Consider the following 27,075-nt stretch of genomic DNA (forward strand, 5'->3'; position numbering starts at 1 on the left):
ATATTTTTATTATTACATCAACAGTCTCTGTTAAATTAACCTGGGCAGTCCAAGCGCATTCCCAAGGAAGAAATCTTTTTCCTACACTACACACAGTAATGGGAGGAGGCAAACAAACTGAGAAAAACATTATTTTTTTTCCTCTGTTGAGGAGATAAAAGTTTCAATTACCAATTTGTAAGATACGGTATGTATGGCATAAGGAATGATCAGATATTCAAAATTTTCTGTAATTCCTTTCTGTGGGATACTTACTGATGAGTAAACTCTGACTGCTGGACAGTCCTGTTGTGGGATGAGAAGAGTGGCTGGGAGGTATTTCTCTGGATGGTGACTGTTAGCAATTAATACTTGCTGTGGTGCTGTTTCTTGTTATCTTTGCAGACTTGGAGTCACAGACTATAAAGAATTCGTGAATTGCCTTGGTTCCAGGCTCTTCCAGCAAGTGATGCTTCAGGGTGCCAGAAGCAGAGCTGAAAAGGCAGGAGTGTGCTCCATGACATTTCCTCTCTGTGTGTTTATTAAGCATGGTGTGGGAAGAAAACACAAACAGGTGATCTGTGAAGGCTTAAAGGGCACGTGCTCTGTAGCGCAAGGATGTTTAATGGGTGCCGAGCTATGTGTGCAAGTAGAGGAGATGGAGATACTTGTGGCTCATAGCTTTGTGCTTGAGGTTTTCAGTTTCCTTTGCCACATGCCAACCAGGCTTTGAAGACAGCCAACAAAGACCTTCAGGTACAAAAGTCAGCCTATACACATGTGCATCTAAACGCAAACATGCATACACATACATAAACTGCTGGGAGAAACAGAACTGTGTCTGTCTTTTATAAGCTCTTTGTCCAGCTGCTTATGCTGTTGCCAGCCTGCCCCTAAGGCTGCTGTGGTTCCACATTCCCATGGGCGATTGCCAAACCCAGTGTGCTCTGACTACTTGCACTATTCCCTGTTTGCTGCAACAGGGTGGTGCTGGGTGGATTTTTTTTCAGCTCCAGTCCTTAGAGTATCCTTGTTAAGGGACACAGAAGAGTTTATTCCTTTTGCTCAAGTGATACAAAAATAGGTAAACAGAATTCAGAACTGTAGTTGGATTTTTTTTTAGAAGAATTTGGATTTTTCATTGCTAGTCATCTGTCTGACAAGATGTATCTCCTTTTTCTGTCCATATTTTTTTTTGCAGCTCATAGTTTGTAATAATCAGTTGCACTACCTCTACAAATAATTTTTGCTGTAAACAAGTACTACTTTTCTACTGGTCCCAAATGCATAATTCCCACCACTGGATTGGTGAATGATCTTTTCTGCTAAATGGTTGGATGCAATTGTTCCCTGAATAAACAATTAGGATTCTTCCATATATTCAGCACTTATGTGCACACACATGCATGAAGATACACACACATAGAGAGAAGTGAGTATATAAATATCATCAAAAATGAGCCACAATGCTAAATTAAGCACCAGGTATGTTTTAATGCACCTTCTTCCCTTGCCTCAGGAGGATTCTGAAGCACAGGTTTAGATGACCTATGTTCAAGTGATAGAACCAGGAAAAATGTCTCCTCTTTATATTAAACAGGGCCTTTGTCTTGCCTTTGACTCCACTGAGGAGAAATCCTTGTTCCCTTCAGAAAACAAGGAGCAGAGGCAAAGTCATGTGCAAATGATGAAAGAATCATTGCAGACTGTTTGGGAAGATGACTCTAGGAAGCGGGAAATATGTTCACAGGCATTGTTTGCTGCTGGTGTTCACAATGCCCTTTGTCTCCTGCAAATGTTATTGCAATTAAAAGCTGGCTCAGACAAATGAAGTGAATCAGACAGTGCTTATTTACAAGAATATTTGGCATGAATAATATTTGGCATAATTTCTGAAGACTGACAGTTATGAAACCTCTTCCTTTTACAGGCCTTTGCATCTCTTTACAATATTCTTTTACTGTCCAGTCAAAATATGAACTTGTTTCCCCAGCTAGGAAAGCCGCATTCTCCAGCACATACACATATGTATGTGAGCATAAGCATAGTATATTATGTATCACTTATAGGAAATGCACAAGAGGAAACTAAAGCATGTCTGTCTGTGATGTACACCAGATTGTCTCCTTTGCCTGTCACAGAATACACCTCTAGGCCAGCACAAAAATCGAATTCCCAGGACCATAGGTAACATTTTTTTCCCATTTAACATGGAACTATAGCATGGATTCCACAAGAGGGAGCTAGAAAACAAATAATCTTTCATGAAGCAGGCTAGTAAACTCTATAAAATAAAGTGGAGGACGTGCTATGTGTGTCCTTTACCAACCAGAAGAGGTGGCTGAGTTGCTGTTGCATCAAGTCTCCTGCTGTGATGGCTCTTTGCTGTATGGGAACATTAAGTCGTGCTTCAGGGCTTTGTAAAGACTGACAAAGGATTCAGCCCAAATGTCTTTCTGGTGCCCCTGCGTCTGAGCAGCCCTGTAGGCTGTGTAGACCATGGTCAGCACTGTCCTTTCAAAGTCTTCTTTCTTGAGGACCCTTGGGTAGGAAGACAGCCTGCTACTCAGCCTGCGGATCTCTGTGATGCTCTTGGGGATAATCTCATTGCAGATGGTGTCAAACTCAGCAGCCTTCCTCAGTGAAGCGAGTTCCTCATCTTTGATGGAGATCCTCTGACCTTTGTCAATGTCAAGCTCAGCTAAAAGAAACTGGTACAAAATCAGAACACAGAAAGCTATTTATCTTCTCCAACAGACTCTAGGTAGAGTAAATGTAAATTAACAACATGTCCTTAGGTCTTTACTTTAGGTTAAATGGAGACAAAACTCTCATTGCACTGACCAGAGGTGGGGTAGACCAAAAAGTATCTATGTGATAGTTAAGACTTCTGTTTTACCTACCTGGGAATATTAGACACAGGCTATGGGGAAAAGGGAGAGCAAAAGGAAAAATCAAATAGTTTTGTGGTCCAAAACAACCATGGATTGCTGCTGGTGCCACATTGGGATTAGAGAGGTGGAGACAGCAGCACATCAGGGAAAGGCCATTTACTCTGCCAGGGACAGCAGTGGTGGCCCAGCTCTGTGTGAGAGAGCACCTCAATGGCTTCCCAGCCCATCTCCCCTGTTTGGACATCCAATCCCAGTTTCTCAAGCTGTGGGATAAATATTCACCTTCTTCGGGGGGCCACTTTTCCTTAGTTAACCATATGACATTCTTCCAGAATGTGCATTACATCTGCAGTGTCCACTGCTGTGAAAGAGGGGACTGGATTCATTTTGAAGTGAAATGGTCATGCCCTTATGATTACTTTGCAATGATTTGAACAAATAATTTTGGACTGAGAAGAAAGAATTTAAATGCATTGTGTTTTTAATCCATAACTATTCTGGAAAATAGTTGCTTTCAGTGGAAAGTCATTTCCTCTGGTTTTCACTTTGCCTGTCAGTGAGCTAGAAGCCACATTTGAGGGACTGCAGGCAACTTCTGCCTGCTTAAGTGCTGAAAGAGATGAGTTTTTCATATATATCTGTTCCCTTCCCTTCTGGTGATCTATTACATAGCCAGCAATGGGTTTACTTCTGGAATGACTAAAAGTGATTTGGAGACACATAATGGGTAACCCCACTATGGACAGTAACACCAGTCTTGGTTAGGGCTTAAGGTACTATCTACTTCCGTATACTAAACCTCATAAAGCAGAACCACATCTTCCAGCGAGTTTTGTAGCACTGGGTTAAAGAAGGCAGCTGAGGACCTCTTGAATCGCTGAGCAGCTGGGAAAAGCATAGCTGGAAAATAACAATGGAAAAGAGAAGAGTCAAACACTGGAAAGAGGAAGCAATTTTCAATAGTAGATTCAACCAAAGAACTGTCTGTTGTAAAGACTCAATGTACAGTATGACTTCCCACTCAAAATAAAATATATAGCATGGACTACTTTGACTATAATCCACTAGGGACAGAAATTAGCTGTTTATGCTCTATCTAACAGTATCTGAAACAGAGTGGTTTATAATCCAAGCCTGGGACCCTGAGGTGCAGCCACAGTGTAAGGAATAATAATAACCGCAACATCAACACTGCCTGAAATACACGTTCTTCTCCTGACTCTACAAGGGGAAATCGACATTGACCCTCAACACCACCTACTTTCTTCACACCATTCTCTTACTGACACACTTCTAAGACCTTACATTCTGCTGGTTTCAGCTGTCTAAAAGTTGAACTCTCCTTAGTTGATAGAGACAGCTTCTTCAGAGAGTAAATCACCTTGTTTGTCCTGGGCATATAAGAAGGAAGTCTGGAAGGAGTGACTCACCCTTTGGAGATCTATTTGGAGATGTATTCATTGAGCCTGTTACGAGCTTAGGCAAGACAGGTACATTCAATTACATGAAACCCAATTTATTACAGTTTTGGTACGTCATAGTGTTATAGCTAGAAACAACAAAGACTGCTATGGTCGGGTATCTATTCTCCACTGTGAGGGTGTGCTACAGATATTGTTGACGGTGTGCTACAGATATTGCCTCAGACAAATGAGACAGAAAACCTGTCTATAGCCCCTGAAATCAGCACCCCAGTGAGGTAGAGCACTTGTAGAATCAATGACCTGTACAGCCTGGAGTACAGAAAACATCTGATGCTACATTACAGACCACCTAAATGCTTTGAGTTACTAACTAGGTTACTAACCATGTAAATAGGTAGTATTAAAAGGTGTCAGTTCCTTTCAGAGCAGAGGGAAAAACCGCTGTTTTGTTTAATGTTATGTGTGTGTGATTTAGACATTGAAGTTCAGGTAACCATGGTTTGGATTTGTTAGATTTTTTTCTAGTACTCAGGAAGTTTGTGTAATCAAAAAAAGCAACAAACAAACAAATGGTTCTTATGTGACTGTTGTTGCATTTCCTCATAAACTTCACTTCTCGACTTTAACTGTTGTTTACCAATAAATAAATTTGGAAACTAGTTTTAAAAAAGGGGAAAAAAACCCCACCATCTTTTCAAAGGTGTAGACTCCATAGCCTAAATGCAGTCCTGTTTCCTAGGCTGTTGCCAACTGTTGAGTTCATTAACATTCAACTTGTTAATTATATTTAGGGTCAGGTAGTGCAAGGAGAAGGAAACCAGGCCCTTAGAGATTGTATCAATTAGGACCTTTACTATGTAGCATAAGGAAAATTAATTGCGGTAATACTAGTTATAAAGTAATTCATGCTTGACACAACAAAGCGTTTTTTGGCCTTGAATTATCTAAGGAACATAGTACAGGTTAAACAGTTTGTTGAATTGCAATAGACACAGTGCAGATGGATACTACTAGCTGTGAATGCATCCTGCAGGGATGGACTCCAGACATTTTGGTCAGACACCTATAGAGCTAGGTGCTTCCTGTTGGATCCATGTGAGTTTAGATTAAAACTTGTTTAAATAACCATGTAGTACTTGCAGGTTATGTAACTAAAAGCTTGAAGGAATGAACGCACCACATGAAAGAACACAGGTGTTGAGAAGCACTTAGTCTCTGCAGCAGCTTTTCCCCATCATCATGTCTTTACCACCCAAGCATCTTGTCTGGCCCAGATGATGAGGTGGTGAGTTTGGGAAAGGTCACAAGCTGCTCGATGGTTCTGCTCTGCCAGAGTGTTTTCTGGCTGACCACTGGCAGCTGAGGCTATACCCATTTTCTGATGCTGCATCACTGGTGTTCACCCCTCTGTCTCAGAGCTTTGCTGAGACACACTGGAGATATTTCGTCTTCTGCTCTTGGCAATTCAAGAGTGCAATTGAGTGCATGTGAAGTACTTGAAACTTCAGGCACTAACTGTTGAGTAATTAAAAGTTTTATTACCAGGCAATTAAAACTCTAATTACTAAGCAGCTGGCAGAAATACAGTCTATAATGATGACAATTCATTTTTTATCTCTTTTAGATGTCCTTTCAGTGCAAACAGCCTTAGAGTGCAAAGTACCTCTACACACGCAGATGGTTTGTGTCTCAAATACACCCTGAGCCATAGAAAAGGTGTCTGTGGCATCTTACTTCAGAGTTCTCATGCTTACTGTCATCCAACTGATCACTTTTAGCTTTCAGGCCCAGTGCAGATTCCTACCATGGAGCTGAGCTAGGAGTCATCACATTCAACCCATCACTACTCACCAGAAAAGCTTCAGTGAAGGACTCGCACAAAAATTAGCACCATATTATCAATTTATTACTGATCTACTTGCTGAATTACAGGTAACACCACAAACAACAGCTGGATTTTTCTACCCCGTTTTCCCAGGATGAAAGGGATTAAGTTAGAAGATTCAAAAGGACAAGAGCCTGAGCCACTATATTGTGAGAAAGGACTTTATATGCGTATCAGAAGCATGCCATCCTCTGTAGGGACCAGGACAGCAGTGACTCCCTCATCTCATTATCTTGTTCCCAAAACATATCAAACCTCACTACAGTTCTTAGAGACCCTAGTCAGAAACTCTTTCAGAGCTCATTTATGTTGCTCTGAGATTGTGTGAGCATTTAGGGCAAGCATCTCCTGATTTTGATTAAACTGACTTAACACACAGGTAAGTTAAGCACAAAATCTGAGAAAGAGAAGTATTTGTAACCAGTTTCTGCATTTAGTGATTGTGACTTACTATCTCTTTACTATTTTATTCCTCAAGCAAGTTCCTTGGAAAGCTATCATGCAAGTATTTTATAGGAAGATGCAGAGAAACATGTACAATTTTATGGTGATGTTGCATCCAATTTGTTTCAATAGCAGTGGCCGTGAATGTTTGAGGAACAGAATTCTCTAATCAGTATTGACAGAGAAAGGCCAATCCAGGGATTTCTAAAGTCAGTGGAAAGATTCCTATTGATTTATTGGTTTTACTTCTCTTACAGATGTGTCAAGACATCTCCAGTGTAGATGTAGGTGCTTCTATCCTGGCGGCATAACAAAAAGCTTATGATCCACATGGGTGAGATAGGAAAAATAAGGTTTTAATTATCCTAATTGAAAAAAAAATTCTCTTATGTGTCTGTGTACTACCAGGCTCATCCTGTTCCAAATCCCTTCTTTAGAGGGGCCTTACAAGTGCTCCCAGATCTGACCTCCCCCACGGTCCACTGAGGCCTCGGGGCTGGAGGTGAATAGGAGCAAGGTGCCTGATCACAGCCACCCACTTCCAGCCCACCTGCCTGACCCTGAGCAGCTTCATCTTGTGCCTTGGAGCTCACCACTGCTCGTGTCTGAAGATGGTGGGCAAGCAACAAGTCTAGACCTGAGGGTGGCTAAAAGTGCCAATCCAAATGTGGTGCAAGAGTCCCTGTTTTGTGCACTGCTTACTGCAGGAATCCATCCAGTCTCCTATTACATTGTTAACTCCATTTCTCCTTAAGGACTACCTGGGTTTTTAAACAAAAACTGCAGCCATATTCGACAACCCATTGGCCTTCTTCTGCATAGGTCATGACAGCTTAGAAATTTCTTTACAGATTGAATGTAACATCACACCTGAGGATGACAATAGTTTTATTATAAAAATGCTTCCATCTTTTCTAGGAACTGTGCCAGAATTTTCTGGACCTCGTTAGCCTTGTGATAGACATTTGCAATCCTCTTGCGGGTTTTCCATGCAGTTTCACTGCTGAGGATACAGATGTTTAGTTTTGCTTTCCAGTCCATACTCCTGCTCATGATTTCCCAATTCTTCCTGTGATATGTTTGCTCAGTAAATACAGAGAACAGCTGCAGGAGCGCTCAATTATTTGTGCATCATCAATTTTCTTCTCCTATGAAAAGATATAAAGCCAGGAGCATGAATCTGGCACTGTGCACACCATCACTCCAAAGCATATACAGCTGACTGGTGTTCTAGGACATGAGTACAGTTTAACTGGGGTTAAGACTCGGTAGGAATTATTTTGATTGACTTCAGTGCCATGGAAAAGGGCTCTCTCATTACTTTAGTGGGAGCCCTTTCATGAAGGACAGGAGGAGCAGAGGAACAAGAAGGACGTGGGGGCCAAAACTCCAGACTCCCTGGAAGCAAAGCAAAGGAGAGTTTCTTGTTGGCGTATGGAAAGGCAGTGGCCCAGCTGGAGTTGTCCTATAAGCCAAATTCAGTCAGCAGGTTGCCAGCAGTGCCCTCCTCTCTTAGATTACTAGAGCTTGACTCCAAAGAAACTCATTAAAACCATTTCTTTGGGCATCACCGGCTTCCTAAGATCAGCCCCTGTTTCTGGGAGTGCAAGGCAGAGAGCAGCTGCACAGGCAGCAGCAGTTCCTGTTCAGTGATGGACCTAAAAAGGAAAAATGATCTCTGAAACTCCTTTATGTGTGTGCCAGCAGTTGTAACAGGGATTAATAGAGCTCTGCAAAACCATATCCTCTCAGACCACCACAACCATCTTTTTACTGCAAGTTCTCAACCACCTCTTAGTAGGGAGAAACCACTATGAGCTCAGCAGTACATCCAGCTTCATTTCTTAGAGCAAAATTTTCCTTTTCCTGCTCAAAGATTTAAAGTCAGGACTCCCAGACCTCAACAGAAAGAAGTTAATACATCTCAAATTATAATGACAGCAATTTCTCCCTGTTTGACTTCACCTTATTGGTAAGCAGGGAATGAAAATGTTTATTACAAAATAGTTGCTCAGTGTTGTGAGTGAATTAGTGCATGAAAACATATGCACACTGAAAAGAAAGGTTAAAGTAAAACTTTATAGGATATTCTTCATGAAGGTATGGTGAAGTATGTAAAACATATTTTTATAAATTTGTTGGATATTGTTGCTTCATTCTGTCCTATGACAAGCCTAGAGAATCAGAGCATTCCAGTGGTGTGATTTTTTTCCTAGCCTAAACATCACAAGGCTAGAAAAAGCAAATAAAAAATATCTCTGCCTCTTTTTTTTTTTTTTTAATGCCAACTTCTGCAAGACTCAAAACAGCCATCTCCTGGGCCAGATATATAATCCTTTTAAGCTTGCTGCTAGTCAGCCTAGAGCATATGCTGGTCCACTAGTGAGCTGGAAATTTTCCTTGTGTCACAACATTTTTCTCTAACCTGGCTGAAATTTGCATGAAATGGATCTCAGCATACCCACAGGCTCCTGTCAAGAGAAGACATTTGTTGGTAACCTGATAACAGATTTTCTCAATAGCACTGACTTCTTTGAAAGATGAAGATGATTATTCAAGATGAATTCTAGCCTTTGACAAAGCAAATGAACTCAGCATTGTCCACAAGGCAGACACAGCAGCCATTATAATGCCATGCAAAAACTATGAGTGATCTAGGCTGACTGAACCTATTTTGCTGCAGAGACTACTGGGCAGTTCCTAGAAGTCATTGTTGGTTTGGATCTTAGGGCAAAGGCCTTAAATGTGCACATGAGGATTTTCTTTAACAGCATATGGAAAGCATTGTTTTGAACTCAGTATCTACATTTCTCCTTCGCTGTGCACTGAAAAAGACCAGAGGATATGAATGTTAAAGTTTGTATCCCCTTGATAAAGGCTTTTTGTTTCATGTTCCGCTTTGATCGTCTTGCTCATGAAGGTTTACAATCAGACCAAAGGTATATTTTATACATAAAGAGTTTTATTTCTATCAGATGACTCTTTGCTCCTTAGGCTGTTACTCCATTGCTAGAGTAACAATTCACAATCCTAAATTTACTGCCTTAGGCTAACCATGAGATACCCATCCTTACCATCCTGCAGTCAAAGTCACTAAATATTTTGCTGCCTTGAGCAACTACCTGCTTTGTGCCTGCAGCAGATCTTGGTACCAGAAGCATTGCTTCTTCCAGTATGAAGTGGTGTTGACCTATGAGAGGTGTGTGTGGTGGACAGTGAAAATAGTAACATAAATCACAAAAAATGCAGTGTTAATAAGCGATGAACAAGTTTCATGCATAGTAATCCCATCCTTCTTTACTTCTTGTCCTGCACTTGCCTCATCCCCAGGAGGATGCATGTTCACCATCTGCAAGGTGTTTGTACTGCCTTGGGCCTGCAATCACTGCCAGGGCACAACCTGAGCTTTGCCTACCTAGCCATACAACATAGCTCCTCTGTGCTTCCTGACTTTTTCTGTATTAAAACTGCTATATTATAAATGATTGAACACTTTGCCCTAGCGCAGGAGAAACTGAAAGAGCAGGAAGCTGGAAGAAGAATAAGAGGAATAAAATAAGTGAAACACACAGAGAAACCTAGAAAGACAAGGAAAAAACACTGCAGTACTATAGGCCAGCTTCTGAAACTTGTATCTGGAATTGCAGTTACTCACATAAGTAGCTCCCATGACAACAAGCGTGATGCAGAAGCTTGTGCATTCCAACTTTAATACATTTAAATCTCCATTATTAGCGGATTAAAGCCCAATACCCCTTAGGAGAACATAGCAGTGAGATAGAGAAGACATTTTAATAAAAAATCAACATGAACTAGCACATTTTTTAAAGCTACTTCCAAGAGAATTTGCCTGTTTTTACTTTCAGCTCCATATCCTTGCTATCTTAGCTCCTAAAACAAAAATTAATAGAAGCAGTAGTCTCTTTTTATTCCTGCTTGTTGGCTAGAAGTGAGAATGGACATTTGTTTCTTTTTTACTTATAAAAAGAATGGTTGAGAGAAAAAAGCTCCATCTTGAAAGTCTAAATTTTGTCAATAAAGATGTAGGAAGTAGATATCCCTATGAAAGTTGGCAACAGAGTTCTTAGAGAAAAAAATCAGTTTGAAACACAATTAATAACAGATAGTATTCAATTCCTTAGTTCATCATATAGTCATTTTTTTCAAAGTTACATTTTATTAATTGATCTCATTTTTAAGAAGCGCACATATTCCAAAAGGGGGTCTCAGTTCCATAAAACAGAACATTGATGATCCAATCTACTTCCATTTCTCCCAGGAAGGAGCAGAGGAGGAAGGGATCGAGAAAGATATTGGTGTTTCAGTACTGAGCCATGGGGAAAGACTCCAGGAGCAGACCAAAGCAGATGACTCAGGTTGAACAATGGAGTGAGAGCAACGGAAACCAGATCTCTGCTTTGCAGGAAGAGACAGAGCTGCAGCAACTCTGAGAGCTCTATGCACCAATGCTATTGCAGCTGTGTAAGGAAATCCTTTCAAACCCAAATCTCCTTCTCCAGTTTTCTGCATTTTTAATCACAGAACCCAAAGGGGTGGGCTTGAGTGCTGCATCACCTCCCAGGTACATATCAGAGCCAAGACACTAAGCACAGAGGAGAGGTGTCCAGTAGTTGAGAATGGCCTTTTTACATTTTGTTGTACTTCATTTTTCAGTCAGGCTTCCTTGGTTTCCTGGCAGGCAAAGCTGATTGAGTAGCTAGGGTTTTCCTGAGGCTGACCTAATCACAGCTGCAGCTGCAAGGGGTAGTCCAGCCTGCCTGACCCCCCAGTCAGGCACTCCCTCCTTCCCTTTGTGCCAACACCACCTTGTGTGGCCCCACAGTAAGCCAAGACAAGGATTTGTCTAGTCATGAATGAAGGGAAAAAGCAAACCAAACAAAGAGTGGTAGATTTTAGCTGCCTCACTCACCATCACAGCTGCTACACCAGCAGCGCTCCTACATCTGAAAAACTCCCAGTGTAAGTGTGGTCCAACTGCTCTTAGGACATCTGGTGATAATTCCAGTTCTCAGATGACATAAAGATGGACATCAGCCCTGCTTAGGAAAAGCAGAAGCCCTTCCTCATGCCTACATACCCTTGATCTACCCACCAAGTTCATGGGCTCCTATATATGAAGGCCACTTCAACTAGTGTAGTCATGGCTCCTGCTAGTGGTGAGGACTGGCTGCAGGACAGCTAGCTGCCAAACACTTCTTTCCCTTCTGTGTTTACATCCTCTTGAACTTTTAACAGAATAAATTCAACTAGCACAAAGAATATCTAAAGTTTATTCCAAGACTGGATGGTGAGAAAGGAATAAAAGGTCCAGTATGAATCACAGATCGAGCAGGTAGCAGAATTAATTTTATTTCATTATCATGAATGACAGCTCACATTCTTCAGTCCAAGTATTAATTGTTGTCATTGACTAGTTATATAAAATGTTTATTCAGAGAGTAGGAAAAATAACATGTGCTTTATCTAAACAACCAATACTATATAGATTCAGACTTTAAAATATATGGCCATATGATCTGCAGATTAGAAAAAATGATGACGGTTTCTTGTTATTGCTGATTGAATTGTCCTGTGCTGAATTATGCTACAGGAACTGTCCCATAAAGATCATGGAGCTGTTAGCTGAGGTGAAAAAAAAAACAGAAGAAATAAGGAGGACCCTGGAATTATTCACTTAAGTCATCCGTGAATAGTTTCAACTAGCAAGGAAATTCAGGTGGTTGATGGTGGAACTAGGAATAGTTATTGAACTGATAATGAACTATTTATAATTTTATTTGTGTATGAACTGCTCACCCACATTTAGTAGCACACATGTGAAACAACAAGCTCTTCCTCAAACTCACTAAGTATCAACGTAGAAGTTCAAAACTGAGGAGGAATAAACATTATATTGACCATTTCTTCTCCTCCAGATTAGAAAGAACCAGAATTGTCTTCCTCTTTCCTTTAAATCTCCATCTTATTTGACATAAATTGTTAGGAGGATAATACATAAATCCCAGTTTTCTGCTTCCTCTGCTCTGGCATTTCAATAAACAAAAAGCAGGGGGATACTGCATCCTTTTTGTGAGGAAATGAGTTATTTCTGGAGACAATTCCTTTTCAAAACATTGTTGTTTTCTAGTAGTGATGATAAAGACATGAAGTCTGAGGAAGAAAGTTAGATCTAAAGATGGATTCAGGTATGTTCCTGAACTTGACTGGTGAAGCTGTTTTACCCCCTGAGCAGAACACAAAGGGTGAAAAGCTGTGCTGTATCCCTGGGTAAGAGGCAGGAGAATGACCTGTCTCTCCTGGAGCAGTGAGGGAGGGTCACCATGGCAAGGCATCTATTCTGTTAAATTCACACCTGCATGAATGTCTAGACCTCATTATATTAATTTCTGCATCTGTATGAAAGTAATATTAAAAAATTAATGAAACTCAAATATAATCAACCACAAAATCTAATTGATAGACTTTAATGTGTGCAGATGCAAAGGTGGGCCAAGACAATTTTTGTAATATTGCTGGAAACAGCAAAAAGTGTGATGGATGACTGCAAAATGGACTATTTTTATAGCTGCCTTCCACACTCCACACACATATGTGATTTCCATTTTACAAAGCTGTCAATTTTCCACTGTTTCTTGTTACTTCATGCTCTCCTAAAATCTGACTTTTCCTAGATCTTTAAGGTTTCACAGTCCGCTGAAATAAAGCTGAGACTGATGTACAACTGGATTCACCATTAAATACAGAAATCCTTCCCAGAAACTTGAGTATTGCAAATTGCTAAAGGCAGCTGGACACTGTGGACAAGGTCCTCAGATGACCTGAGCTGGCACCACCAGCCCCGTGATGCTGCTCTGTGGGCAGCCAGATCACAGAGAGCCCTGTGCTTTGAAAGGCATGCTTGGGATCAGAGGGAAGAAAAGAAGGTTAGATTCAGGCTTATAGAAATCTTACAGCCAACAAAATAACTCAAATATCTTGTTTTTTGAAGAGTGGGACTTGGAAGGAACAAAATGTTGACAGTTGCTCCTGGAATTGCAAGGTCTTTTTCTGCTGCAGTTCCTGCTCCTATGGATGCCATCTCTCAATGGCTCCCAGCCCAAGAGCACCCTGCCAATTTGTCCTGTATATTTGATTCGGTGCTATTCTTCCTTACCACGCATTCTCTTCTCCTGGAGTCTTTTGAGCTGAATTTGTAAAATAGATTTTGGCTTACAGAATATATTCTAAGCAAGTGTTTAAGGAAAAAATGTTAATGATGTCATGCTCTAAACACAGGAAGAATAAATTTAGAGAAAAGGAGGAAGACTTGATTTCCAGTGAAAACCCTTAGGATGTTGCTAACTCAAACCAGATGGGAGTTTATTCTTTGATTTAACTCCCCTGTGTGTGGGGCCTGGTAAAGAAGATTTTATTACTGTGGAGAAGCACTTTAGAAAAGCTACTGTGATACACTGTAAATTTCAACCTGTCGTTTCCTGGATTTGGGCTTTCTTCTTACTAATTCAAACACTCTGAAGCTTGCATAATGAAATGCACTTAGAAAAGTTTTTGCTAACATGTGTGCACTCCATGGGTTGTCATTATAGACTACTAATGAAAAATGTTTTGGTCAGTCTGGCATCTGTTCTCCTGTGCCTAGAGAAGCACTCCTTGCAAAACCTAGACTTCATTGTGTGATAATTCTGCGTTATAACTCTTCCTCAGCTTGGTAGTGATGATGATCTCCCAGGTAAGCTTGTAGAGAACATTTTATATTTCCATATTTTTATATTTCCATATGATGTCTTCTTCATACGACTTCCTTTTGTTGTATGTGGCAGAATGCAAAACCCCCTCTCTCCCCCTCCCTTCCTTCAATATGGAAGGTGCCGACACATCTCCCCCTCTCTCTCCTGCTTGAGGTTAACAGCTTCTTTTGTTTGACCCCAGAGCCTGCTGGCCAGGGTTGTTAAGAGAGAGGAGAAGGGGACGCAGAGGCACCAAGGAGTCACTGGGCGACACCCACAGCCAGAGTGGGGGTGCAGAGAAGCTTCTGGAATGCCTACAGTCAGATCTGATCAGGCTATATAAAATGGGATTCTCATCGAGGCTCTGCCCCTTGCGTGGACCTCTTGGAACACGAGCCAGATGCTGCCACCAAGAGCCCTCTCAGGACAGGGACGCCATTTTGCCTCATCTCCACGTGTAGGTGAGTGCTTACTCCATGCTTCGATATAAGCACGTGTATTTTCTTTAATAACTCCTTGCCAGATTCAGGCAAGTGTATACTTTTCCCGATCTTGGGGACAGCTCTTGCATTGTTTTTGATGTGCCACATCTATGCACACTGTGGATTTCCAATGTTATCAGTTGCTACACCTCAATAATTACCTCAACGGATACCTGAACCTGTATTAAAGTCACTTTGGAGAGCTAAAACCCCATTTCCCACCGGTTAACCTGCTGCACTTTCTTTACTGAATAAAAGTTAGTTTTGAACCCCGTTGTCCGCCTAAACTAACTTCGGGGTGCCTCCGTGACATCGTATTAAGGGAATTTTATTCTTGGTCTTCGGCTTATAGGTAAGAGGTAATCATTGACTGAGATACTAGAGCATACTAATACAACAAAATAATCATTTATAGGGTTAGACTGACATTTAGCATGGCCACAAAAAAAGGCTGGACTACTTGTCCCCCTATTTATACTTCTAAATGTTAGCCCAGTAAACTTTAAGTTCTGTTTTGACCTCTGAGCAGTGCACAGATATTAAGGCTGAAGCAGAATGCAAAACTAACTTGTGGCTGAGCTCCTCAGACATGCTGGATTACTAGTTGTTATCCATTGCATTGGGTTACAGAGAGAGGCTGGCCTGAGCGCTCCAGTTTGTTGTGAAAAGGACACTCAGAAGGTGATTTATGACATTATTTAAATAATGTACATTCTACTTTTTCAATAAAGCACCCATCGCCGTGTTTTGTAAACAGAGAAGTAAACCACAATATGTTCAAGTAGCTACTTCCAGCTGAATTGTGGTGAGGACTAACACTCTTTTCCACCTCATGGGCAGACAATCAGGGGCTGCTGAGGTCCAACTTAATGGTCAGCAGCATTCATAAACAGAGGCATCAAGGAAGATACATTTGCTTCTTTGACAGTTTATGTCTTGTTTGGCAGCATGAATTCAACCAAGAGCGAAAAGATCCTGGGAGACATCATAGATGAGTCTGAAAAGCCAGCTGGACATGATACACTCTTCCATCTTTGATCATGTAAATGGAAAGGAGGTAGGGGTATAGAGTAGTTGATGTGACAAGTTGGTTACATTTACCTCACTGACAAATTTGTGCAAGTAGAAACTGAGCTCTTTGCCTTGATGAGGGTATTTTGTTTAAGAGTCCCCATATGTTCCTTTGGAGGATATATGTGCGCATGTTGCTCACGTTTGGAGTTCACCTCAGCTGGACCACACTGGCTGTGAGCAGCATGCACAAAGATTAGGATTGACATAACCGGATGCATGCTGGATTGATGGTCTGTGGCACATGCAGTTAGTCATTCAGGCTTTGAAGGGCATCCAGGAATTCCCAGCAAATATCCAGCAGCCTGCTCCCTAAATACAATTGCTGGCTAGAAAAGGAGTGTCTTTCTAGGGAAATACAATTTCTTATGGTATTCCTAACACTTAGCTATTTACCAGGCAGAATCTTTAAAGAAAAACTTCTTCATCAGCTGGAGCCTGCAGTATTTCCCTGCTGTGAACATGGGAAATTCAGCACCATGACAAGACAAGCCCCCAGACTGTACACTTGCCAGACTGTGACTGACTCATTTTGCTCAGTCCCATAGCTGAGCATCTAAATCCCCCTCTCAGCTCTCTGCATTCCTGGAGGATTCCCTCCATCCACAGCATGCAGCATTGCCTGGACCTCAGCCAAGTCGCTGCTGTCTTCCCTCTGTGCAGTAGGGCTGGTTTTAGGGAGAGATGGGGCACAGAAAGTGACAGGGCCCTCATACAGGAAGGCAGGTAGGTTAGACAACACAGATGAAAACCTCAAGCCTGGGCCAGAAAGCAGGTTTTGGCTGTTCTTGATTGTTAACAGAGGATACCTGGTATCTGTAGTCTGTTCATCAAAACAGGAAGCCCCCGAGCTGAGCTCAGACACTGTGCTGCCTGTTCATTTCACCCCGTCTTCTCTCAGGCATCCTGTGTAGAAGCAAGGCCACATCATTCTCCTGATGGCGACCCCAACACGGCAATCACACACTAGCCTTTGCCACTTGAGCCTAACTGGGCCTGACTATTTTTTGTTGATTTTATCTGATTATGGGACACCTCAGTGTGGAAAAATCTTTGGGTAGTTTTCTATCCTCATATCTTTGTGAAGACCCAACTGAGCTTTAGATTTGCTAAGTACAAGTCAAGATAGGTCAGCCCCTTTGAGCTCTGTTTATTAAAAACTCTTGTGGTAGAAATCAACAAAATAAGCACTATATCCATTTTTATCTTTAGACTTATTACTTTCCAAAGCTTTCTGACAAATTGGCATGGCAATCCAGAAAACCAGAAGTTCCTTTGACTATGACAAATTAATGGTTTCACTTAACACATGCTTTACTATATTAGGATGTCTACAAGTAATGTTTAACTGGAAATGGAGTTTGTTCAGTGCTAAGCCATGAACAGTTGCAGTAAATAAAAATGAGGCTTGTCTTAAATGTCTTTTATTTTAGGAGGGGGTTCAAGACATGAACAGTTCTCTCAGACATAAAATCTGCACTTAATAAGCAAATGTAATAAAAAATTACTTTGTGTCTTCAGAACTAGACATAATCAAAAATGTAATGTAGTGGCTGTGAGCATTATGAAAACCAGAGAGGAAACCTAGGGCTTGCAGAACATGATCCGTTCCTCTGAGAACTGACATGGGAAAACAGGAACTTGTGCAGCTGTGGTGCTGTTACTGGTGTTAATTGTAAAGCTTGAGTGGTATTAATGAGAAAATGCTGTAGCCCCATAGCTCTATAAAAGAGTAAGTTTCTTGCCCTTTCTAGGGAATAAAAGAGGCTGTTTTCTGAGTAGTGGGAGAGGTCTTTTTCATAGCTACATAGTTTAGAAAGCTCAAAGGGAAGAAGAAAAAAAAAAAAAAGAGAGACCTCGACGTATTGCTGATTCAGTAGCAGTAACTTTTATAATGTGACTGGTGGTGAATTGACCAGACTAGTGTATCCCAATATCCTGGTGTGCTGAGAGGCTGGTGGGGACCAGAAGCAAACATGAGTCCTGCTTACGTGAGAAAAAGGCGGTGCCAGCTCCAGAGAAATGCAACCATCCCATGAGCCTGAGAAGCAGACGGATAAGATGAAGACCAGCTGTGACAGATGGATATCTTCTGAAAGGCAAGTTCAAATGGGGATGCATACCATGCTGACAAGGGGATGAACACTACACTAATCTTAAATGTATGTGTGCTTTAATCTTTTCTATCCACATTTTTCACATTTTTTCTCGCTCCATGCTTTTCTCTTCCTCTTTTCCTCTCATTCATACTAGTTCCTTCCATTTGGCACTTTTACCTCCAGATTTTTCTCTATTCTTTCTCAGCGTCTCTGCCTTTTACCTTTGCCTCTCTTGTCTCCCTCTTTGTGGCTCAAATAAGCTCTGACAGACTGGGAAGTCTGTGCTCTTTCCAAGACAGAGAAGAAATTAGAAGTATTGGTTCCATTTGGGGCATGCCACCACCTGCCAAATAGATGGAGACAATTAAATCCTGATGTTATGGCTCACAGAAGATATCCACATCCAGTCAGGTGTGGTTTACTCTCTTCACAATTAGGCAAAACCTAGCCAAATGTTCTGCTCTCCTAGTGCCATGCCAGGTGATAGAGGATCACGCAGGCATTGCAGAAGACCTTGTGCATTTGGATCTCCAACACAATACTGCAGCGCAGCATTGCCTTTCCACTGTCCCATTTTGTCCCAAGTAACCTTTGCACTTTGAACAACTGATTTTTCCCTTTCTCAGTGATTTTTTTCAGCTACCCACCTGGCTCCTCCTGAGCAGAGACATTCAGTGAGTTCAGAGCCTGGCCCCTGGCTGGTGACCTGTTTCCCTGTGGCTGGGGAGGAACTTCCAGAGAACAAGTGGTATGCATGCTGATCTCAGGGGAACTGGGCAGCTGCCAAACCTAACCAGCAAACTGGGCCAGGAAAGGCCCCACATACACTTTCACCAGAGGAAAGGAATGTTTGTGGTAACTGGGAATAGTGGAGCTTATTTAACTCCACTCCTCTTCACATTCTTCTTAGTCTTAAGCCCAGCACTGAGCTCGTCCTGCCACAAGCACGGGATAGCAAGACAGGGGGAGACTTGTTATTGCTGCAGCCTGGACCACCTCAGGAGGGATAAAAAGAGTTACTGGCTAAGGGTAGCCACTGAGTAGGCAGGGGAGCCCCTTGACTTGTGGTACAGACTCAGGCGAGTTTAATGTCTCCATATTAGCAAGCCTGCTGTAGGTGATATATCATAAAGCTGTCACAGCAATAGCCAAATAAAACAGGATTTTGTGGTAATGAGACACATAGCGACAATATAGGCATACAGGATCCCTTCCTCTGCTTTCTTTCCTTTCAGTGGGAGAGAAAACCCCATAGATGACTGTTGCCTTGGGGACTTTTATCTCCCAACAACTCTTATTTGTGGCTTATCCTCAAGTTGCCTTTTTTTTTTCTTTTTATGACACTTTTTTACTTTTCTTTCTCTGCTTTTTACCGTCAGTTACCCATGTAGTTGGCCTGCATGAGATTCACCCATGCCAGTGCCATGTTGCTGAAAAACACTCTAACCAACAAATAACACATCTGGGCTGGAAACTTTTAACAACTAAGGTTACTACAGGAAACCAAATTCCAGATAATGACTGAGATTGTGGTCTCACTTCTGAGAATGGCAAAACTCCCATTGATTTCAGTGGTGCTGGTTTGCACTTTTCAGTGCTTTTAAAGTTAAAGCAAGGAGCAGACTGGTTTGCTTACTTCAAACCAAGATGCTCACACAGCTCCCTGTTTTGCTACAGCCAGGTCCATGTACCCAGATAGTTTCTCTTCATCTTCCGCCCCTTGGAAGGACTCAGCTCCCTTCAGCACCAGGGTGTGTAGGGAGAGTACGTGGTTTGGCAGAGTTCCAGTTCAAGGTGGGTGTAGGCTGTGCATGTGGGCAAGCACCAGTGTTCATTTCCAAAACCCAAAGCTGGCCCTATGGATCCTGCCCTGCCTTGAGCCCAAGCACAGGCACTGCATGCAGAGTTAATTATTGCTCCACCACTCAGTTTTTTACCTCTGCAATTTACATCTTGCCTGACACTATATGAGTAATCAGAACCTCTGCAGCCTGATGATATTCATTAAGACCTGCTGACTTTCAGTGACATTGTACTATTCAGTGCTTCTGACAGGATTTCTTTCTGCCTAAGAAGTCTGGCATGATCTGCCTCTCAAAAAAAAAATAAAAAAAATTAAAAAAAGCACTTTTCTGAAGCATCAGAAACAGAATAAGAAAAAAAAAATCACCACTATTAAAAACATACAGGGCTAGACACATCCAGCCACCCTGAAGAGATCTAGGGCAAGTGATTTAATTACTCCATGCCTTACAATGAAAAGGGATGCTAACATTTCCTCCCCTTAATTTCACTGAAAGCTCTTTGGAGAAGAATTATTTTTTTTTCCTCTGTCTGTTTGTATAATGCCAGGTACCAGTGGGGTCTCTGGGCCCAGCAGTTGAGTCTAAGATAATCATGAGGGGACTTACGGAGTGATCTACAGTCTCTGCATGTGCACGTGAGTTATTTTATTTGCATCAGAGCTACTTTGCCTATGGTAGGGAACATTGACTTAACAGCATGCATTAGGAGCAGTGAGTTGGTTGTTAAAAGTAAGGTGAATGGAGCCATTTCCATGTGACAGTGTAAGGAGGGATTTGAATGGCAGGAGGTGCTTCTGAGCTGGACTTCATTTGGAACATTAGGACACTTGTACAAACCAATCTGGATCTCATGACAGTTCTATCACCTGAGACTAAGGTAAATAGATGTGACACTACAGTATTCAGGAATCCTGAAAAAATTACCAAAGTGGCAGCAAATGCCTTACTGACTTTCCAGTCCTTGGTACTGGGATGGAATTGGGATCACTGAGAAGATTTTACTGGTAATACTTTCAGTTCATAGTTCTCAGTCTAACACATGTCAAGGAGAAAACAGCTTTACCTCATGTGTCTTCCTGTTGTTTCTTACTCAGATTTCCTCAAAATTGTCTAGCTCCTTTCTCTTTCCAACTTTTGATTCTATCAACCAGTTTATGACTGTATGAGCTGTAAGCTTTAGCCGTTTTTTGGCTATTTCCTGTGGTGAAAAGAACGTGGAGTCACTTAAATCCTTTGTTGCTAACAATATGACTGCTTTTATAGAGCACAATATCCATCTGTGATCTAAACTGAATTGTGGAAGCTTCTATAATCTATCCTCCCTCTGATGTCATCACAGTTTAGCATCATTGTCCTAGAAGGGATTATAAACAGCTATTTTTTTAAGCATACTTTGTATGTGTTTCAATTTCAGGTATCCACTGTGAATTCTGATTCAGCAATCATTCTCCACACAGGGTAAATTAAGTCTTCCCCTAAACGAGCATTTGGGGAATCAGGACATGCTAGAAAGGATTTTTATTACAGTTTCAGCCCTGTCCTATTGGATATTTATCATATGCAGGTTAAATCCATTCAGAAACTGTTATATTCTTGCTGCCTTTCACAACACCAAGCAGCTTTCCCAAGTGCTAACAAGTAATCCCTTTTCAGGCCCCTTTTAAGTCATCACTCTACTTTTCCTGCAATAGTACTTTGTTTAGTAGCTTCACATTGCCACCACAGCTTATGCCCAAGGAATCTGCCACAAGGAACAGGAGGAACACATCTGTGCACAACAGCAAAGCACTGTCATAGTCAGAAGCAGTATGACCATGTCAGTGTGGCACTGGGTCCAAGCAGGTGATCCCTGTTGAAAGGCAGAGCTTATGCCCTTGGGCACATGCCATGAACATGACTGTCACCCTGCCAGGATATCAGCTAGAATCCCTGCACTGTCCTGTGACATGCAAAGCAGGCAGCCTGCCTTGGCCCTGGATCTCTGATCTCTCCTCCACACACCATTGTGGCATGTAGATATCCTGGTTGCCTCCTTAGTCCATTAATTCTCAAATATTTTCCAGACATGCTTGAAAACATATTTTTGTGTTTGCTTTCATCTAATCTCTTAAAGGGCAGGAAATATTCTTCTAGTGCCTCCTTCCTACTATTTACAGTGTAGTTTTTAAAATCTGTTTTTATGTCTATGATGTACATTTATACTCATCTCTTACCCAGCTCTTTGCAATGGAATTACAGAAGTAAAAGCATAGGTATATAAATTGCCGCCTTCAGGTTATCCAGCTGAGAAGCTAATTCCTCTGAATTTCAGTCCCAGACTGTCCTTCAGGCAGTACCTCCCTCTTTTTGCAAGTACAGCTGCAATACTTGGTGCAGGAACAATTTGCATCAGACAAATAAACCCCCAGACTAGGAGACTCCAGCCTACGGGTATGCATTCCCAGTAACTGGTATAGACTTATGGAACAGACTTGGGGTAGGTGGAAAAAACACCTGCAGCAGATAGATAAGCTTTTTGCAGCTCCAGTAAGGTCACTGGAATGGCTAAAACAAGCACAGAAATTGGGGCAGTTGAGGCAGTCTTACAGGCAATCATGTGGGAGCCAGAGCAAAGAGGAATAATGTATTTTCTCCATAAGAAGAAACATTCTTTACACAGCCAGGCTTAGATAGAGTTGGCTCTGTTTCATAGTATTTCTCTTCTTCCATTGTTTTAAATGCACTACATATTTTAAGAATTGGATAACAATGGCTTTATAGAAATTAAAGGAAGTTAGATACATGTTGCATTTTGAAAAGTTCTTTTAGTGGGTCCAGCTGGTATAATTTCTTTTTACCCTTGAACCAGAGCTTCAGAAACTTCAGCATGTCCTAACTAAGCCAAGACTATGACCTGGTATACTCAATGCTTGCTGGGCATAAATGTGTGTGTATTTGACCATTTATGTTGTAATTACATGCTGTGTTCAGGCCACAGTCCCTTTGCTTGTGCTGTCCTAGGCAAAAATGTCGAACAAGTGTTCCTGTCAGTGGTGGAATCCCAGAAGTTGTTTCAGAAGAGAGTGACTGGCTGTGAGGATGCAATATGAGATGAGGAGCTGCCAGCCTGCTGTAGCTAAGCCCACAAGCAGAAGCACCCTGCAAAAGTTGCTCATGTAGCAGCTGCTCCATCAAACTCACAAACATAGTTGCCACAATACTAAGAGCAAATACTAAAAGTTTACACTGTTGTGGGGAAATCAAGGAGAATGGGCATTCTGTTCTTCCAAGTAATTTCCTCTGCAGAAACCCTCTAAAGAGAATAAACTGTTCCTCCAGTGTTGTAGAACAACAATTTGACTTTCACCAAGCACTAGAGACTGGCTACAAAATAATACATGTGGACCAGCTAGATCTGGATGTGACTGTAGTGCTGCTTCTGAGATCTGGGAGGCACAGCACAACTGTGCCCCAAAAGCGTGAAACCCCAGTGGTGCTGATATAGCTTATACATCCTTTTCTCAATGATGAGTGAAAAAAAGTTTTACCTTCTTATTTTGGGTCTTTCAACATCTTTTCCTGCCTCCACTGTGGGGTGAACTTACTATTGCAGCTGCTTAGCTGCTGTCCAAGAAGCCACAACCACAAGAAATTGTACTCTTTACTCCCTGAGCAGCAAGCACGCTACTGTTTGTGTGCTGTTTATTCGAATCAAGAAGCCCTTAAAGAAAATAAACTTCAGCCAGCTGAGATGAAATGTGCAAATAAGGATTGCCTTAGGTTTCCTCCTCAGGGAACAGGCAATTCTCATAATGGAGATCTGAAGCTCATTTCGGCTCCCCAATGTACTGGTACTCATCAGAGCAGTTTGATGAAAGGAACTGGGTGGCGAGCAGTGACACTCTCTCTGGTTACCAGAGCTGCATGGGTTCTTTTGTTTACTTTTGTTGTCCAAGAATAGGATTTGTTTCTTAGTTTCTCCAGCAAAACCTTTTCTTAAGATCTGAAATTCTTGTTTGGGATCTTCAGGAATTAATTATGACCTCACCTCTAGCATTGCATAAGGAATATCAGTCAGTAGAGACTTAACATTGCCTTTTCTACCTAAACAGGTGCTTCACAAAATCTGAAAGGGTAATAATACCATACAGCTAAGCCTGCAAGAGGCTTAGGGAAACCTGAGGTGATGACAAGAAAATTATTTCATTACCACTCAGGATATTTTCTTTATTATGCTGAACACATCCATTCTAGGGACCAAGCTTTTCCTGTGACTTCTGGACCAATGTCCACAGCTGGATCTAGGCAGGCTGAAGAATGTGTGAGATTTTTAATGCAAATGGTTGAGGGAGTGAGGGGAAAAAAAAAAATAAAAATAATAATAATTAAAAAAAAAAAATTAAAAGCTCTCAGTTTTCCTGCTAGAAATGTTGGGGTTTTGGTTTTTGGTTTGGGTTTTTTTGTGTGTGTGTTTTTTTGTTTGGTTTGGGGTTTTTTTTGTATCATCTTGTTTTGTTTTTTGTTTTTTTTGGTTGGTTGGTATTTGGGTTTGGTTTTGATTTTTGTTTTGTTTTGTTTTTTTTCCCATTAGTTGATGCTCATAAAACCAAAGGGAAGAGGGAGGTGGCAGTCTGGAGTTCCTACTCACCAGTCAGCACAAGTATGTTCATCTTTCATCGTGTCTGACTTTTTTCTTGAGCCAAAGCTTAAATACTTAGTTAGAAGGGCTGGGTATCCAATGCTGCCCTAGTTCCTCCTAGTGAAAAAACAGTAAAAGCTAGAACTTATTTTATCCAATACTGACTGTTCATTTCTACTGCAAACAACAACTCTGGGTAATTAAAGCAGGATGCTTTGTCCTACTATTTTGTAAACAATATGGACTACTAGTCGACACGGAGATGATATGCAGATCTGTTTTTCATTTCCATCAGACCAGATGCTGATCTGTCTTTGCTTTTCCATTGCAAAACTCAAATCAGGAGCTGGATAAGACTTAAATGACTGAGGTTTAACCCAGACAAGAGTCAGTTGTCATTTGTGGAGGGAGGCAAGAGCTCTGAGTGTGCAGAAGGGTGTGTCTGCCTTGATACTCAAATTTCCTCTTAGATTTCTTAGGAATTAAAAAATTAGGACAGGACTGCAGACTAGGATGGGATTGGTTGGGCTGAGAGATAGTTTAGAGGAGTGTAGGTTCTCTGAAGTAATTATTGTAGAAGGAGTCATGCCTCTAAAACATATTTGAAGCTGAATAATCCTTCCAGCTGTGGAGAAGAAATCTGTTTTCCTCTTCAGCAGATGTCTGTATGCGATATTTTTGATAACTGAATTCCTTATCACAACAAGGAATGAACCTTCTCTTCTCTCTGAAGTCTCCAAAAACAAGCTCTAGAGCTTCCATCTTGAAAACAATCTGCTTTCCCAAAAGGTACATAGAGTTCTGATGTTTCCCTTTAAATATCAATGGTGATTAAAATTGGACTTTAGTAGTTGCATGGGTTCCTTTTAGGGTTGTATCATCGTTGTTTAATTAAAATAAGTGCTTTAGAAAAAGTGAAGAGTATCCTTGAGTTGCATATTTCCATTCCATGGAAATTAACCCCTTTTGTTTGGCTTTTTTCCATTTCATATGTAAGCTGGCATCACTCTTCCAAAAGGTAGGGTAATTTTTTTCATATATGCAGATTTAGTTCTGATTTCCTCACCTTTTTATGTGCCATCCCTGGAAAGACAAGCTCCTATCTACAAAATTAAGGGATTTTATGATGACAATTGGTGTCATTAACTCTACGATACAGTAAGACAACAACTAACTCTATTTTACAGTAAGTACAGTACGTGCAGTAAAGATATCCAGTATCATCCAAGAGGCTGAAGGAAAAGCTGGGGAAAGAGGCTGTCACTCTCAGTCCCAGATCAATACCCTGTCAGTGAACCTCCACTAACTCTAAAGAAAAGTGAAGCATTCATTCAGCCTTAGAAAAATTGCATAGCTCTTCTTTGCTTCATTCAGCCACTGCCTCCCCTAAAAAATCAAAACCAAACCCAAATAGCAGACTAGAAAGGAACCGGCTATACAGAGGAAGTCATGGGAAATTGGGGAGGGGGGCATCTGAATGCTTGATTTTTTAACAGACTCTGATTCCTTTAAATATCTGTGAATTTCAATATCAGAACCAAAGAAATCTTTTGGGAGGTGTTTCCTTTCTCCACTTCCAGCAGCTACTGAACCTGTGCGAAATACCAGAGAAGAGAATAAAAAAAAAAAGGGGAAAGGACACCATCACTAGCCTCTAAGCAAGCATCTCCTATGCAATCCAATAGTCCCAAACCGTTTCATATGTTTCTGTCACACACTTGAATACAAATAAGTCACAACTATATGTTGTCATATTGACAGCTGAAGCCTGATAACACTGCAGGCAGCTTTATCTATGGGGTCATAGGCATTTCCAGGCACCTTGCACAACCCAAACATTGTCGTGTTTACTGTTACCAGGTATCTGCCTGGTGGAGGGGAATATTGTGCCACCTGTGACTGCAAAGGCTTTCGCTTTAAGTTCATGACCTATGATTTTTGTTAATGCAGTAGAAAAAGGGGAAGGAGAGAGAAAGGGAAAAGCAAGAAAATAATGTAGTTCTGATACTTGAGATATTTTATATTTATATATATATATATATGTATTATAACAGAATACCTACATAACTTTAGCCTTATGCACTTACTCATATGTGGTTTTATATTTGTCTGTATAATTGTTTAGCTGATCTGTTTAATGGAAAAAAAAAGAATTCCAGAGGTGGGAGGGCCAAATTTTATATATATGTATAATGAAACACAATTTCAGACAAAATATACAAACTCAAAGTTTTCTCTTAAATAGTTTTTCATGTTTAAATCTTACCTCTGCTCCATCTGTGGGTCACAGTGGCATGAGCACTGTAATAGAACAGCAGCAGCAGCAAAGTCTTCCAAAGCATCCTTTTCTTTAAAATACCTATGTCTAGCTGAATAGTAGCTTTTTAATTTCCTATCTCTTTTCTTTTCAGGAATAAATAAATGGATTTTCCTCTTCCCCTCCCCCTTTGAAGGAGAACCTGTCTGTTCTTCTGAGTACAGCTGAATCAGTGTGCAGCTCCTCTCCCAAACCAAGTCTCCTCGGGATCAGGAAACTTACTTTCACAGACAGACTTTGTTTTTATCCACATCTGGAATGACTCATGGTGCATGTGAGTTTGCTGGCAGCTGTGTGAATAAATATCAT

General features: G+C 41.2%; 1 protein-coding gene across 1 annotated transcript; it reads right to left on the bottom strand.

Annotated features, from left to right (window-relative positions):
• FAM180A (family with sequence similarity 180 member A) lies at positions 1-26,939 on the bottom strand. The gene is made up of 3 exons (XM_082061365.1): positions 26,716-26,939; positions 3,673-3,773; positions 1-2,690 (listed from the first exon to the last, which is right to left on the bottom strand). The coding sequence occupies exons 1-3, from the start codon at positions 26,789-26,791 to the stop codon at positions 2,337-2,339; spliced, it is 531 nt and encodes a 176-aa protein (XP_081917491.1). The 5' UTR covers positions 26,792-26,939; the 3' UTR covers positions 1-2,336.
• Between the last annotated feature and the right edge of the window lie 136 nt (positions 26,940-27,075).

This window comes from Streptopelia decaocto (assembly GCF_964273445.1).
Source record: "Streptopelia decaocto genome assembly, chromosome: 1".
NCBI lineage: Eukaryota > Metazoa > Chordata > Aves > Columbiformes > Columbidae > Streptopelia > Streptopelia decaocto.

Coding starts and splice junctions, on each gene's coding strand:
- FAM180A (XM_082061365.1), bottom strand. CDS start 26,791: ATGCTTTGGAAGACTTTGCTGCTGCTGCTGTTCTATTACAGTGCTCAT. Junction 3,774..26,715: donor GACCCACAGATGGAGCAGAG/GTAAGATTTAAA, acceptor GTTATTTTCCAG/CTATGCTTTTCCCAGCTGCT. Junction 2,691..3,672: donor ATGTGGTTCTGCTTTATGAG/GTTTAGTATACG, acceptor ATTTTGTACCAG/TTTCTTTTAGCTGAGCTTGA.